Source organism: Somniosus microcephalus, chromosome 19, assembly GCF_052327205.1.
Source record: "Somniosus microcephalus isolate GS21.2 chromosome 19, FLI_Smic_1.0, whole genome shotgun sequence".
NCBI lineage: Eukaryota > Metazoa > Chordata > Chondrichthyes > Squaliformes > Somniosidae > Somniosus > Somniosus microcephalus.
This window is the reverse complement of record NC_141005.1, coordinates 12,597,610-12,613,840: the sequence shown is the minus strand read 5'-3', so window position 1 is coordinate 12,613,840 and position 16,231 is coordinate 12,597,610. Positions and strand designations below refer to the sequence as shown.

Sequence of the window (16,231 nt, the reverse complement as noted above, 5' to 3'; positions counted from 1 at the left end):
CTGGTACAGAATTTAACTTCAATCACTCAGCGTGTAAGAATAGAGCACCGAACAGCTTAATTGATTGTTCTTGCAGCCTTGATGTGATTATTCATTTGAAGGCATTCCCGTCATGGGATTAATGTAATTACGATTTAGAGCGATCACCTTTGGGGAAAACGCGCTTCAGTATTTCCGCGAGGGTGCATTATTTGTTACTGCCAGTGGGATTTCAGGGTGTATCCATGGCAACTGGACATTCTGGGAAGCATGCTTCTGTGGCACCAGCTCCTTCATTGAGCGACTCTTTTAAAAACACACACGTTTTTGTTTAATCTGAGAGGCAGCACGAGGTGGGATGGCGGGGTAGGGAGGGGAAAGACTTGTCTAGTGACTGGAACTGCCAATCTACAGTGGAATGGAAACTCTAGACTGGACAACTAACAATTCTGTTGCCGGAGGTTGGTGAAATCACTGTTTAAAGTGGGTTCTCTCTGTAAAAGAACATAGGTAAGAAGTTCCACCATTTTGACTCACAATTTGTGACCTTTCATACTCAAGACTCTGGCTGCAGAAGGCCAGAGGTTGGGTGTTTCTTAGGGTTGCCAACTCTCCAGGATTGCCCTGGAGTCTCCAGGAATTAAAGATTCATCTCCAGGACACTAGCAACTTGGTAGGAAAAATCATAGGGGTCATTAAACAAAGTGTGCATTTTTCATTTTTTAGTTATAAAAATATCAGAGAAGAATTAAAAAAATCCAGGGCAGGGCTGTTGGAGGCGGAAGGTCATGTGATCATCATTTGTTAAAGGCAAATCGTGTTTAACCAGCTTGATCGAGGTTTTTGATGAGTTAACCGAGAGGGTTGATGAGGGCAATGCGGTTGACGTGGTGTACATGGATTTCCAAAAGGCGTTCAACAAAGTGCCACACAGGTGAATAAGGTTAGTGAGCTACAAGCACAATTAGCCGTGTGGCAATATGATGTTGTGGCAATAACGTGGCTTAAAAATGGTGAGGACTGGGCCCTTAATATTCAAGGGTACAAGGTGTTCAGAAAAGATAGGGAAGGAGAAAAGGGAGGTGGGGTGGCAGTGCTGATTAAGGAAGACATTGTAGTGTTGGAAAAGGAGGATGTTCTTGAGGGGACAAGGGCAGAATCCATTTGGTTAGAGTTGAGGAGCAAAAAGGGTATTCTATAGGCCTCCAAATAGCGAGAGGGAGGTAGAGGAACAAATCTGCAGGGAAATCGCAGAGATATGCAAGAGCCATAGAGTGGTGATATTGGGGGACTTGAATTACCCAAATATCGATTGGGATAATGCTAGGGCAAAGGGAAAGAAGGGGGATGAATTTCTGAAATGTGTTCAGGAGAATTTCCTTGACCAATATGTTCTTGGCCCAACTAGGAAGGAGGCATTGCTGGATTTGGCGCTGGGGAATGAGGTGGGCCAGGTCGACCAAGTGTCTGTGGGAGAACACTTGGGTACGAGTGATCATCGTATCATAAGATTTAGCTTAGCAATGGAGAGGAGCAAGGAACAATCTAGAGTGGAACTTCTAAACTGGAATAGGGCTAACTTCAATGGGATGCGAAAGGATCGAGCCAGGGTAAAATGGAACCAAAGACTGACAGGAAAAACTGTAATGGAACAATGGGTGATCTTTAAGAAGGAGATGTTCCAAGTACAGGCTAGGTACATTCCAACAAAAGGGAAGAGTAAGGGAACCAAAGCAAGTGCTCCTTGGATGATGAGGCAGATTGAGAAGATGATGAAACAAAAAAGAGAGGGTGTATGATGAATGTCAGGTGAATTCTTCAAGGGAGAACCAGACCAAATACAATAAGTTGAGAGGGGAAGTGAAGATTAAAATAAGATTGGCAAAGCGAGAATATGAGAGTAGAATGGTGGTTAACACAAAAGGGAACCCAAAAATCTTCTACCGGCATGTAAACAGTAAGCGGGTAGTAAGAGGTGGGGTGGGTCCTATTAGGGACAAGGTGGTGATATATGCTTAGAGGCGCAGGGCAAGGCTAGAATACTCAATGAGTACTTTGTATCGTTGTTTATTAAGGAGGTGGATGCTGACAAAATGTCGGTAGAAGTGGAAAAGGCACAAGCAATGGAAGGGGTGAAAATTGATAGGATGTACTAGAAAGGCTGGGTATGCTTAGAGGGACAAGTCGCCTGGTCCAGATGGCTTGCATCTCAGGTTGCTAAGGGAATTGGGGGAGGAGATAGCGGAAGGGCTTGCCATAATTTTCCAATCTTCCCTAGATGCGGGGGAGGTGCCTGAGGATTGGAAAGTGGCAAATGTGACACCATTGTTCAAGAAAGGGTGTAAGGACAATCCAAGTAACTACAGGCCGGTCAGTTTAACATCAGTGGTGGGTAAAGTTTTAGAAACAATAATCAAGGAAAACATTAACGGGCACTTGGAGAGGTTTAAGCTAATTAAGGAGAGCCAACACGGATTTGTAAAAGGCAGATCGTGTTTGACTAATTAATTGAATTTTTTGATGAAGTATCAGAGAGGATCGATGAAGGGAATGCAATTGATGTTGTCTACATGGATTTTCGGAAGGCATTTGACAAAGTACCACAAAGAAGACGAGTTAACAAAATTGAGGCTCATGGAATAGGTGGGTCAGTGGCAGCTTGGATAAGGAATTGACTTCAGGACAGAAAACAGCAAGTTATGGTAAATGGTTGTTTTTCAGACTGGAGGATGGTAGACAGTGGTGTTTCCCAAAGGTCAGTGCTGGGGCCACTGCTTTTTATTGATTATATATAAATGACCTGGATATTGGGATACAGAGTAGAATTTCTAAATTTGCTGATGACACCAAACTTGGGGGGGTGGCAAACAGTGATGATGATACCAATCGACTGCAACAGGACATAGAAAGGCTCGCAGAATGGGCAGACAAGTGGCAGATGGAATTTAATACAGAGAAGTATGAGGTGATGCATTTTGGCAGAAGGAACAGGGAGAGGCAATAAACACTTAATGGCACAGTTTTAAAGAGTGTGCAGGGACAGAGGGACCTGTGAGTTAATGAGCATAGGTCCCTAAAGGTGGCAGGACATATTGAGTGGTTAACAAAGTATATGGGATCTTGGGCTTCATAAATAGAGGTATCGAGTACAAAAGTAGAGAAGTTATGCTGAACCTTTATAAAGTACTGGTTAGGCCACAACTGGAGTATTGCGACCAGTTCCGGTCACCACACTTTAGGCAGCGGCGGCAGGCAGCGAGAGAGGCGGGACCTGCGGGAGACTCGGCGGCGAGGTACTTAAGGCGGCAGCGGGGCCAGGAGAGGCCTCAGAGCAGCGGCGGCAGGCAGCGAGAGAGACGGGACCTGCGGGAGACTCGGCGGTGAGGTACTTAAGGCGGCAGCGGGGCCAGGAGAGGCATACCAAACTCCAGTCTGCGAGCTCAGAAGGTAGCAGAGAGGTCAAAAGTAATCGGGGTGTGACGTCACCAGGGAGCAGGTAAGTGATTGGTTGGTGAGTATTTCTCTCTTTTCATTACAAGCTTGAATTCTGTGGTGTTAAATTTCTAGGGTCTCTGTGTTGTAGTGAGGACAGTTGGTAAATAAAGCGCCCTAGAGTATACCTGTAACTGGGGTATTGAATAAATGTTTAGATTAATTAAAGGAGTAAGTCATGGCAGGAGAGCTCAGACCCGTGTTCTGCTCCTCTTGCTCCATGTGGGAAGTCAGGGACGCTGCCAGTGTCCCTGGCGACCATGTGTGCGGGAAATGCATCCAGCTGCAGCTACTTGTAGACCGCATTGCGGCGCTCGAGCTGCGGGTGGATGAGTTTTGGAGCATGCGCGATGCTGAGAGGGTCGTGGATAGCACGTTTAGCGAGTTGTTCGCGCCGCAGGGTAGGGCTGCACAGGCAGAAAGAAACTGGGTGACCATCAGGCGGAGCAACAGCGGCAGGCAGGAAGTGCAGGGGCCCCCTGCGGACATCCCCCTTTCAAACAGGTATACCAAGTTGGATACTGTTGAGGGGGATGACTCACCAGGGGAAGGCAGCAGCAGCCAGCTTCCTGGCACCAGGGACGCTTCTGCTGCTCAGAAATGGAGGAAAAAGAGTGGGAGAGCAATAGTGGTAGGGGATTCTATCGTAAGGGGAACAGATAGGCGTTTCTGTAGCCGCAAACGTGACTCCAGGATGGTTTGTTGCCTCCCTGGGGCCAGGGTCATGGATGTCACTGAGCGGCTACAGGGCATTCTTAAGGGGGAGGGTGAGCAGGCAGAGGTCGTGGTCCACATTGGGACCAACGACATAGGTAGGAAGGGGGATGAGGTCCTGCATCAAGAATATAGGGAGCTAGGTAGCAGATTAAAGAACAGGACCTCGAAGGTTGTAATCTCTGGATTACTCCCAGTGCCACGTGCTAGTGAGTATAGGAATAGGAGGATAGAACAGATGAATGCGTGGCTAAAGAGTTGGTGCAGGAGGGAGGGTTTTAGTTTCCTGGATCACTGGGCCTGCTTCTGGGAAAGGTGGAACTTGTACAAGTCGGACGGGTTGCACCTGAACCAGAGCGGGACAAATATCCTTGCGGGGAGGTTTGCTAGCACTGTTGGGGGGTGGGGGGGGGGGGGTTTAAACTAACTTGGCAGGGGGATGGGATACAGAGGGGAGCTGAAATAGGGGGTGATGTGCTGCCAATTATAGAGAAAAAAACAAGTCAGCTTGGTAGACAGGGCAAATATACAAGGGCAAGGCTGGATGGCATCTATTTTAATGCAAGGAGTCTTGCAAATAAGGTGGATGAACTGAAGGTGTTGATAAACACATGGGAGTATGATATTGTTGCTATCACGGAGACATGGTTGAGGGAGGGGCAAGACTGGCAGCTCAATATTCCGGGGTACAGAATCTTCAGGCGAGACAGAGGGGGGGGTTATAAGGGGAGGGGGTGTCGCAATATTAATTAAGGGGTCAATTACTGCAGTAAGGAGGGATGACATATTAGCAGGTTCCTCTAATGAGGCCATATGGGTGGAGCTTAAAAACAAGAAGGGGGCAAGCACTTTGCTGGGAGTGTACTATCGGCCCCCAAACAGTCAGGGGGAGATAGAGGAACAGATATGTAGGCAAATCTCCGAGAAATGTGCAAATAATAGGGTAATAGTAATGGGGGATTTCAACTTCCCCAATATTAACTGGGATAGTCAGAGTGTGAAAGGCACAGAGGGTGTAGAATTCTTAAAGTGCATCCAGGAGAGCTTTTTGAGCCAGCATGTAGAAGGTCCTACAAGAGAGGGGGCGGTACTGGACCTAATTCTAGGGAATGTGGCCGGCCAAGTGGAAGAAGTGCTAGTAGGTGAGCACTTTGGTGATAGTGACCATAATATGGTAAGATTTAAGGTGGTCATGGAAAAGGACAGGGATGGGCCGGAAATAAAGGTTCTAAATTGGGGGAAGGCCGATTTTAATAGGATAAGGCAGGATCTGGCCAAAATGGACTGGGATCAGCTACTTGTAGGAAAATCCGCATCGGAGCAATGGGAGGCTTTCAGAAGGGAGATTGAGATCATACAATGGCAACATGTTCCCGTAAAGGTCAAGGGTGGTTCCAAAAACCACAGGGAACCTTGGATGTCAGGGGATATACGAGAATGGATTCGGAAAAAAAGGAGGGCTTTTGGTAGATACAAAAGGCTAAAGACGGAGGAAGCCCTAGAGGAGTACAAAAAGTGCAGGGGGATACTTAAAAAAGAAATTAGGAGATCAAGGAGGGGCCATGAATTAACACTGGCGAGCAAAATAAAGGAAAATCCTAAGATGTTTTATAAGTATATTAAGGGTAAGAGGATAACTAGGGAAAAAATAGGGCCCATTAGGGACAAAAGTGGAAATCTGTGTGTGGAGCCGGAAGATGTAGGAGGGGTTCTAAATGAATTTTTTGCATCTGTTTTCACTATGGAGAGGGACGATGTAGACATAGAAATAGGGCGGGGGGACTGTGATATGCTCGAACATATTAACATCGAGAGGGAGGAGGTATTGGCGGTTTTAGCAGGCCTAAAAATGGATAAATCCCCAGGCCCGGACAAAATGTATCCCAGGCTGCTGTGTGAGGCAAAGGAAGAGATTGCGGGGGCTCTAACACATTCAGAACCTCTCTGGCCACAGGGGATGTGCCAGAGGACTGGAGAACCGCTAATGTAGTTCCATTATTCAAGAAGGGGAGTAGGGAAAAACCGGGGAACTCCAGGCCAGTGAGCCTAACATCAGTGGTGGGAAAATTATTGGAAAAAATTCTGAGGGACAAAATTAGTCTCCACTTGGAGAGGCAAGGATTAATCAGGGATAGTCAACATGGCTTTGTCAAGGGAAGATCATGTCTGACTAATTTGATTGAATTTTTTGAGGGGGTGACTAGGTGTGTGGATGAGGGTAACGCAGTGGATGTGGTATACATGGATTTCAGTAAGGCCTTCGATAAAGTCCCGCACAGGAGACTGGTCAAGAAGGTAAGAGCCCATGGAATCCAGGGTGCCTTGGCACGTTGGATACAAAACTGGCTTAGTGGCAGAAGGCAGAGGGTGATGGTCGAAGGTTGTTTTTGTGGCTGGAAGCCTGTGGCCAGTGGGGTACCACAGGGATCGGTGCTGGGTCCCTTGCTGTTTGTGGTCTACATTAATGACTTGGATATGAATGTAAAAGGTATGATCAGTAAGTTCGCGGATGATACAAAAATTGGTAGGGTGGTAAATAGCGAGGAGGGTAGTCTCAGTCTGCAGGACGATACAGATGGGTTGGTCAGATGGGCGGAACAGTGGCAAATGGAATTTAACCCGGAAAAGTGCGAGGTGATGCACTTTGGGGGGACTAACAAGGCAAGGGAATACACAATGAATGGTAAGACCCTAGGCAAGACGGAGGGTCAGAGGGATCTGGGTGTGCAAGTACACAGATCCCTGAAGGCGGCAGAACAGGTGGATAAGGTGGTAAAAAAGGCATATGGGATACTTGCCTTCATTAGCCGAGGCATAGAATATAAGAGCAAGGAGGTTATGATGGAGCTGTATAAAACACTGGTTAGGCCACAGCTGGAATACTGTGTGCAGTTCTGGTCGCCACACTACAGGAAGGATGTGATAGCTTTGGAGAGGGTGCAGAGGAGATTCACCAGGATGCTACCAGGGCTGGAGCGCTTCAGCTATGAAGAGAGACTGGGCAGATTGGGTTTGTTTTCCTTGGAGTAGAGGAGGCTGAGGGTGGACATGATTGAGGTGTACAAAATTATGAGGGGCATAGATAGGATGGATACTAAGGAGCTTTTTCCCTTAGCAGAAGGGTCAATAACTAGGGGGCATAGATTCAAGGTAAAGGGCGGGAGGTTTAGAGGGGATTTGAGAAAGAACTTTTTCACCCAGAGGGTGGTTGGAGTCTGGAACTCACTGCCTGAAAGGGTTGTGGAGGCTGGAACCCTCACAACAGTCAAGAAGCATTTGGATGAGCACTTGAAATGCCATAGCATACAAGGCTACGGACCTAATGCTGGAATATGGGATTAGATTAGACAGGGCGTGATGGCCGGCGCGGACACGATGGGCCGAAGGGCCTCTATCCGTGCTGTATAACTCTATGACTCTATGAGGAAGGATGTGAAGGCCCTTGAGAGGGTGCAGAGGAGATTTACCAGAATGGTTCCGGGGATGGGGGATCTTCGCTACAAGGACAGGTTGGAGAAGCTGGATTTGTTTTCATTAGAGCAAAGGAGGTTGAGGGGTGATTTGATAGAGGTGTACTAGATTATGACGGGTTTGGATAGGCTAGACGGGGAAAGGCTGTTCCCACTAGTTGATGGTACAAGGACTATGGGACACAGATTTAAGGTTTTGGGCAAGAGATACAGGGGAGACGTGAGGAAAACCTTTTTTATGCAGCGAATGGTGATGACCTGGAGATCGCTGCTGACGGAAGTGGTGGAAGCGGAGACACTCAATGTTTTCAAGGGGAGACTGGATAGACACTTGAGGGAAATAAACTTGCAGGGCTACGGGGATAGAGTGGGGGAATGGGACTGACTGGATTGCTCTACAGAGAGTCGGCATGGACTCAATGGGCCGAATGGTCTCCTTCGGTGCCGATCTGACTGTGACATAATAGGCTTGCCAGCAAAGTTGAAGCCCATGGAATAAAAGGGACACTGGCAGCATGGATATGAAATTGGCTAAGTGACAGGAAACAGAGTCGTGGTGAACGGTTGTTTTTCCAGACTGGAGGAAGATATAGTGGTGTTCCCCAGGGGTCGGTTCTAGGACCACAGTTTTTCTTCATATATATTAATGACTTGGACTTGACTTGGGTGTACAGGGCACAATTTCAAAATTTGCAGATGACACAAAACTTGGTAGTATAGTGAACAGTGAGGAGGATAGTGATAGACTTCAAGAGGACATAGACAGGCTGGTGGAATGGGTGGACACGCAGCAGGTGAAATTTAACGCAGAAAAGTGCGAAGTGATCCATTTTGGTAGAAAGAAAGAAATATAAATTAAAGGGTACAATCCAAAAGGGGGTGCATGAACAGAGAGACCTAGGGGTATATGTGCACAAATCATTGAAGGCAGGTTGAGAAAGCAGCTTAAAAAAAAAGCTTACAGCATCCTGGGGGCATAGTTTCAAGGTAAGGCGCAGCAGGTTTAGAAGGGATTTGAGGAAAAACTTTTTCACCCAGAGGGTGGTTGGAATCTGGAACTCACTGCCTGAAAGGGTGGTAGAGGCAGGAACCCTCACAACATTCAAGAAGCATTTAGATGAGCACTTGAAACGCCATAGCATACAAGGCTACGGACCAAGTGCTGGAAAATGGGATTAGAATAGACAGGGCTTGATGGGCCGGTGTGGACACGATGGGCCGAAGGGCCTCTTTCTGTGCTGTAAAACTCTATGACTCTATGGAATAGTGTCCAATTCTGGGCACCGCACTTTAGGAAGGACATGAAGGCCTTAGAGAGGGTGCAGAAAAGATTTACGAGAAGGATTCCAGGGATGAGGGACTTCAGTTATGTGGATAGACTAGAGAAGCTGGGGTTGTTCTCCTTCGAGCAGAGAAAATTGAGGAGATTTGATAGAGGTGTTCAAAATCATGAGGGGGTCTGGACAGAGTAGATAGAGAGAAACTGACCCCATTGGCGGAAGGGTCAAGAACCAGAGGACACAGATTTAAGGTGATTGGCAGAGGAACCAAAGGCGACATGAGGAAAAACTTTTTTACTCAGCGAATGGTTAGGATCTGGAATGCACTGCCTGAAAGGGTGGTGGAGGCAGACTCACTCACCGTTTTCAAAAGGGAGTTGGATAAGTACAGGAAACTTTGGTTTATCCGGAGGTTAACTGTCCGGAATGCTCGAGCCACCGGCAAAAATCAGGAGCCGTTTAGTTAGTTTTTTTTCTTTTCGTTGCTTTTTTTCCCACCAGTCAGACTCTGCAAGGTCTCGCTGAAGCTGTTGCTAAGCTACAGAGGCGCTTGCAAGGTACGGCCGACTGTTTAGAAGCTGTTGCTAAGCAACAGGGTTTGTTGCCAGATACGGAGCTCAAAATCTCCATATGTTTCAACATTAGCGCTGGTTTGGCCGGCAGTTTTGATGGGACGGCAACAGCTTGGTCCCGTCAGTGCCGGATAGCACAAAGTTTCCTGTACCTGAAGGAAAAGAATTTGCAGGGCTACGGGGAAAGGGCAGGGGAGTGCGACTAGCTGAAGTGCTCTTGGAGAGAGCCGGCATAGGCTCGACGGGCCGAATGGCCTTCTTCCATGCTGTAACCATTCTATGAAACCTCCAGGAATACGCCCAACCAGAGTTGGCAACCCTAGAGTTTCTTCCCCTATAGGTCACTATTAGTTTCTTGATACACGGTTTAAATTAACTGTTTAAACTAACAGTTGGCAGTTTAGCATCTGCAAGGACTGAAATAGGTGGCAGAAAACTGCTACTGTTGTATGTTTAATGTGCGTATGTAATGAAATCTGTTTGTCTTGCCTGTATTCGTTTTGCACTCATGTATATTACCCTCCCCCACACGGTGTATAGTTTCACTTCCTCTTCCCTGACTAACCTGGAAGGTTCCAGGTCTTGGCTCTTGGCTCCGCCCCTGACTTCTCTTACTTAAAGATCCCAGGATCTGTATGACTCATTCCTGTGAGCCAGTCAGTGTGTTGAGATGTTAGCTCTGATCTTAGTGATTAAAAGCCAACTTGTTAAAGTCTATAACTTCTAGTTTTGTGGTTATTGAAGGCACATCAGCATGTGCATGAACTGCAATGTTATACACTCCAACGATTCTGCATAGCTCCCTCTGCGACTTAGTAACCTCTCCGTGCGTTACTCAGCCATATTGATCCAGGTTCAATTCCTGGTGTATGTAGGGTCAGTTGATCTGAGCCAGGGCAGATGGTACAACAGAAAATGCTGGAAATACTCAGCAGGCCAGGCAGCATCCGTGGAGAGAGAAACAGAGTTAACATTTCAGGTCTGGGACCCTTCATCAGAACTAGAAAAAGCTGGAGATGTAACAGATGTTAAGCAGGTGCAGAGATGGGGGAGGAAGGAATTGAAGGAACATACTGTGCTTCTGTAAGAGGCAGGAAAGATAAAATGTTGTAAATGGGAATGGCAAAATCATACAGCATGAAAAATGGGGGCAGGGGTTATAGTTTGAAATTGTTGAACTCAATGTTGAGTCCAGAAGGCTGTAAAGTGCCTAATCGAAAGATGAGGTGCTGTTCCTCGAGCTTACGTTGAGCTTCATTGGAACAATGTAATAGGCCGAGGATAGAGAGATCAGAGTGGGAGTGAAGCGGTGAATTAAAGTGACAGGATTAAAGGAGATGGTACAACTGGGCGAGTAAGGGTGACTAAATTCAGCCATGGTTCCCACTCCTGATTTCTTACGCTTATACAGTTGGAACAAACCTGTATCTTTTGTGCACGTGTGTGTGTTTTCCCTCCCCTAGATGCTGGAGTACCTCACAATCTTTGGCATCTTGGTGGCAAGTCTCCTTCTGCTTTTCTTAATGTTCCCCATTCTGGCAAAGAACAACAACACAGCAGCAATTTTCTGGCACACTGTCCTTAAAGAGAAAATGTCCAAGCTCGTAACTGGAACAAGCAGAGAGCACAGAATTTTAGAATTCATCTTGCAAAATGCTGTGAAAGGCGATGCAAAGAGCGTGGTGGACAAGATTGACAAATACTGCTGGGAGAAGGAGTGGGCAATGAATGTGGGGGATGCAAAAGGTAAGATTTAAAAATAATCTCATAAGATCACATTGTACCCTTGCAACAAATTTAAGCTAATTGTTTTGGCAATGATGTTATTGTACCCACAATGCATTGTACTTTTGTGCACTTGTCTAGATATTTGGCACAGCCCAAACCCTGATGCTATGAATGTAACAGTAACTCACTTATATAGTGCCTTTAATGTAGCAGGATGTTCAAAGGTGATTCAAAGAGGCATAAGGGGGGGGGGGGAAACTTGATTCTTGCAGAATAGAATAAATAAACTGGGAAACGGTACCTAGGAGAACTTAATTGAACAAAATTTCTATTTAGAGCATAATCCACTCCTGCCCAAAACAATACAGCACTTGCCAAAACCATAAAGTATCTTCTCCCTCAAAACAAAATATGAAAGAGATGTTACTGTCTCTCTGGAGTTTTCTCAATTCCTAAAACAACATGCTCCGGAGGGAAAGAAAAGAGATGTGTCGCCATGTTGGGTTTGCGCTGTACAGAAGTTTAACTTGTTGCAGTGTGAATTTAAGAACATAAGAATTAGGAACAGGAGCAGGCCCTCGAACCCGCTCCGCCATTCAATAAGATCATGGATAATCTTCGACCTCAACTCCACTTTCCTGCCTGATCTCCATATCCATGGATTCCCCTAGAGTCCAAAAATTTGGTTTTCTTCTGCATTTTAATTACAGAACATTTTGGGATTGGGGTCCATATTGACCTAACCCTTCGAGCATTCTCTGAAATGAGCTTTCAGGCCTTAGGTTAGGAGAAAGGTGAAGGAGATAGGAAAAAAAAATTGCTGTCAGCCCACATGGACCTCCATTTTCTCTGTATTCCAAAGGCTGGGCACTAGAAACCTGAAGTTTGACTGCAGCTCCTGCCCCCTTACGCTGATTGAAAGCAACATGCAGTGGTTGTGGAGGGGCAGTGGCCTGAGTGTTGAGAACTAAGGCACTGTCGTGGAACATCATGATCTGTGCACTCCCCGCCACCCTGCCATTCCACTCTTCCCATGTGAGACAGTGATGTACAATCCAACATCCTATTTTGAAATGCACACTGTTTAGGCTCTTCAAGATCAGAGAGAATCCCGGAAAGGGCTCCACACTGACATAATCACAAAACTATTTTTTTTGGAAAATAATGGGTCTCAAGTTGGGAGAGAGAAAAGCAAAGAAGTTAAAAGAAAAATTGCCATCATCTCATCACAAGATAACTGCGGTGAATAGCCCCATTTTTCCCTGGGGCACAATGCATTCCTTCCTGGGAAAAATACAGGCCTGATCAGAAATCTTACATTTCAGCTCACTTATGGGTGGGTGGCCTTCCCACTTGGCAGTTGTCAGCTTCCTGGCCTTTGCAGCTGAATAGCAATGAGAAGCTGAAACTTTGGTCGAGTCATCTCTGCCCTAGCCCAGGCAGGCTGAAGTCAACTAGCAGCGCACAAATTGCTGCCACGTGGATGCAGTTTTATTTGCTTTTAAGTACACGGTGGGCGCACTACACAGCCACAACTTTGCTCGATTCGTGGAGGCCCTTGCCAACAAGTACAAATTAATAGCTGGATCAAAATTGAATCCACTATCACAATCGAAAACACTGAATTGTGATTCCTCAATTTCAAGCTCACTCGAATGATCGCAACTGGGATTTCAACCGAAAGTTCCTTGAATGTCAGATTTTAAGAATTGTTTTTGTTATTGGGTGATCAATGTGACCTTTCTTGGTTAAAGCCGTTTGGATTGTCAGACATGTCGTTTCAATGAACTGCCAGGTAGTTCTGGATTCAGTGATCAAATCTTTGTGGGATTCACGCCTTAAATAATAAATGACATACATGATAAATGAACCGTACAAGACGACAGTGTGCTTTAACTAAAATGTGGAGCTGAGTTCATTGTTCCCGTCTGTTACCATGGTAGCTATCTCCTGGGTAGGCAGAGTCGAGGGACACTGTAGATTACCTGCCAAAGTCAATATATAAAAAAAACTGATGATCACATATCCTTTGATGACAAAATGCTTTGAGAAAATTGTTTTCCAGAAAGAAAAAGGTACATAGATTTAGAGCATCATTATGCAAGTCCATGTTTGTAAATAACATTAAAATATTTATAAATAAGTGTGTTAGTAAGGATAAAGTACATTCACTTACATCTACACTGCTACTTTCCCCTGCTTTACTTAGGGACAAATTTTTTTTTAATTCATTCACGGAAGGTGGGCGTCGCCGGCAAGGCCAACATTTATTGCCCACTCCCTAATTGCCCTCGAGGTGGTGGTGAGCCGCCTTCTTCAATACAATTGAGTGTCTTGCTGGGCCATTTCAGAGGGGCAGTTAAGAGTCAACCACATTGCTGTGGGTCTGGAGTCATAGACAGGCCAGACCGGGTAAGGGCTGCAGATTTCCTTCCCTAAAGGACATTAGTGAGCCAGATGGGATTTTACGACAAGCTTCACGGTCACCATTACAGATACTAGTTTTTTATTCCAGATTTATCTAAATTTAAATTCCACAGCTGCTGTGGATAACTCCCCTGCTCTTCTTCAAAATAGTGCCGTGGGATCTTTTACATCCAACTGAGAGACCAGACGGGACCTCGGTTTAACGTCTCATCCAAAAGACGGCACCTCCATGGTTCCAAGGGCAGCACGGTGGCATAGTGGTTAGCACTGTTGCCTCACAGCGCCAGAGACCCGGGTTCGAATCCGGCCTCGGGCGACTGTCTGTGTGGAGTTTGCACATTCTCCCCGTGTTTGCGTGGGTTTTCTCCGGGTGCTCCGGTTTCCTCCCACAGTCCAAAGATGTGCGGGTTAGGTTGATTGGCTATGATAAATTGACCCTTAGTGTTAGGGGGATTAAATAGGTGGGGTTACAGGGATAGGGTGGGATATGTGTCGGGGTTACGGGGATCGGGTGGGATATGTGTCGGTGCAGGCTCGATGGGCCGAAATGGCCTCTATCTGCCCTGTGGGGTTTCTGTGATTCTGTGAAGGTGCCGTCCTCCACCGCCGAGGTGCTGTCTTTCGGATGGCACCTCCGACTCACAAACTGGAATGTCAGCCTAGATTTTTTGCGCTCAAGTCTCTGGAGTGGGACTTGAACCCACAACCTTCTGACTCAGAGGCGAGGGTGCTACCAACTGAGCCACAGCTGACAGGTAGCCTGTTTAAGCTCACACCTTGGCATAGCACTGGCACCCACAGCTACATACCCCTGCATGAACCATGGATGCTCAAGTCGTTGAGTATATTCAAAACAGAGATCGATAGATTTTTGAATACTAAGCAACTCGAGGGTTTATGGGGATAATGCAGGAAGGTGGAGATGAGGTAGCTGATCGTCCATGATCCTATTGAATGGCGGAGCAGGCTCGAATTACCTACTCCTGCTTTTATTTCTTATGTTTAGCATAAAAGATGAAAAACTGGGGAATGAGAATTAAAAATTCAACAGGGTAAAATTCTTGTTATACACTAATGAAGCTTGTGAGGATATTCCATACGACACAATAGCACAGAATTTAATTGGGTGGGGCGGGGGGACGAAGGTTAGATAAAGTAGATGAAATTATGTGACATTATTCCAATCACTCCACCTAAGCAACATCTAGAAATGTCTGTGGCCCAGACTATCCTACACGCCCTTGGTCAATGATTCCAATGGCAAGCAGCCGGCAACGGGAACCAAAAATTAACCTGAAAAGATTCACTAAAACCTCAACCAAAATTTATCTTAAATGCCACAAAGAAATTCTTGAAGTCTTTGAAAGAATAGCAGCTGATTTCTGCTGCTCTAATTTAAAAAAAACATTGAGCACTGCGACATGGCTGAGATAGATTAAAGAAAGCTTAATAGTCACTCGGTGGATCAGTTTAATTGCCCAGCCTGTCTAAAGAAGTACACCTATAGCAAGAAGTTGCGTAGATACAGTCTATTACTTTTTTACTTGATACATGCATGAAGGAAAAAGGGGTTGAAGGGCTACAGGAACAGAGTGGGTAAATGTGATTAGAACAGTTTGCTCGTATGGAGGGTAAATGCCCACACAGACTGGTTAGGCCGAATGGCCTGTTTCTGTGTTGTAACTGCTGTGTATTTCTATGCAGGTGCGATCTTGGACAAAGTGTTGGAAGAGGCGAATCCATCTACCATTCTGGAACTGGGGACTTATTGTGGTTACTCGGCCTTGCGCATGGTCTGTGTGCTTAAACCTGGTGCTCGTCTGCTGACCATAGAGTTCAATCCAGCCAATGTAAACATTGCAAAACAGATCTTCCGCTTCGCTGGAGTTGAGGATAAGGTAAAGGAATCCTAAAGCCAAAAGAAGTAATTCAATAATTCATTCATAAAAACTATTTCTGCAATTCCTTCACCTAATCTATTTATTGGAAATATATTAATTTACTGTTGGCCAACTTCAGTAATAAGAAAATATTTCTTTAAAATTGGGTATTGTTAAAGAGCTGAAAAATACTTTAGAAGGAGCAGAGTAACTCCTTCGACAGCTCAGTTAATGAAAAAGACTTGCATTTATATGGAACCTTTCATGATATCAGGATGTCCCAAAGCACATAATAGCCAATGAAAACTTTTTTTTAATTAAAAAGTGTAGTCACCGTGGTAATGAAGACAGGTATAACTGTATAAGCAGAATAGCCGCCAGCGCCCAAGGGCCTGAACCCCAGCATGAGTTTACGATGGGGAAAGAGGAATGGTAGGGTGCTCCATTGCTCAAGTGGAATTGTTGGTCAATGACTAGGCCATCAAAAAGGTCTCAATCTGCCCACAGGCTCTTGCTGTGTTGGTTCCAGTATCATAGGAACAAGGAAGGAACGTTTCAACCATAGGGCTCGAGGCAGAAGCCAAGTTCAACCTGTTTCCTGCAGCCCGGGCTCTTATTTACTGTCAGCACAGGGTTGTACATGAGGCCCAGATTTTTTTTTAACTCGTTCTCATTAATTTGTCTCCGGC

The 16,231-nt window shown here is 45.8% G+C and overlaps 1 protein-coding gene across 7 annotated transcripts in view; it reads left to right on the top strand.

Moving 5' to 3' along the window:
* Positions 1-16,231, top strand: part of LOC147103553 (catechol O-methyltransferase-like) — a 73,625-nt gene that overhangs the window by 34,629 nt on the left and 22,765 nt on the right. For 5 of the 7 annotated variants that reach the window (XM_086011991.1, XM_086011989.1, XM_086011992.1 and 2 more), the window contains 2 exons: positions 10,971-11,253; positions 15,367-15,560. In XM_086011991.1, coding sequence (XP_085868117.1) covers positions 10,971-11,253; positions 15,367-15,560 — 477 coding nt within the window. Of the gene's footprint in view, positions 1-361; positions 923-10,970; positions 11,254-15,366; positions 15,561-16,231 lie in introns of those variants that run through there. The other 2 variants (XM_086011994.1, XM_086011996.1) reach the window with 2 other exon arrangements.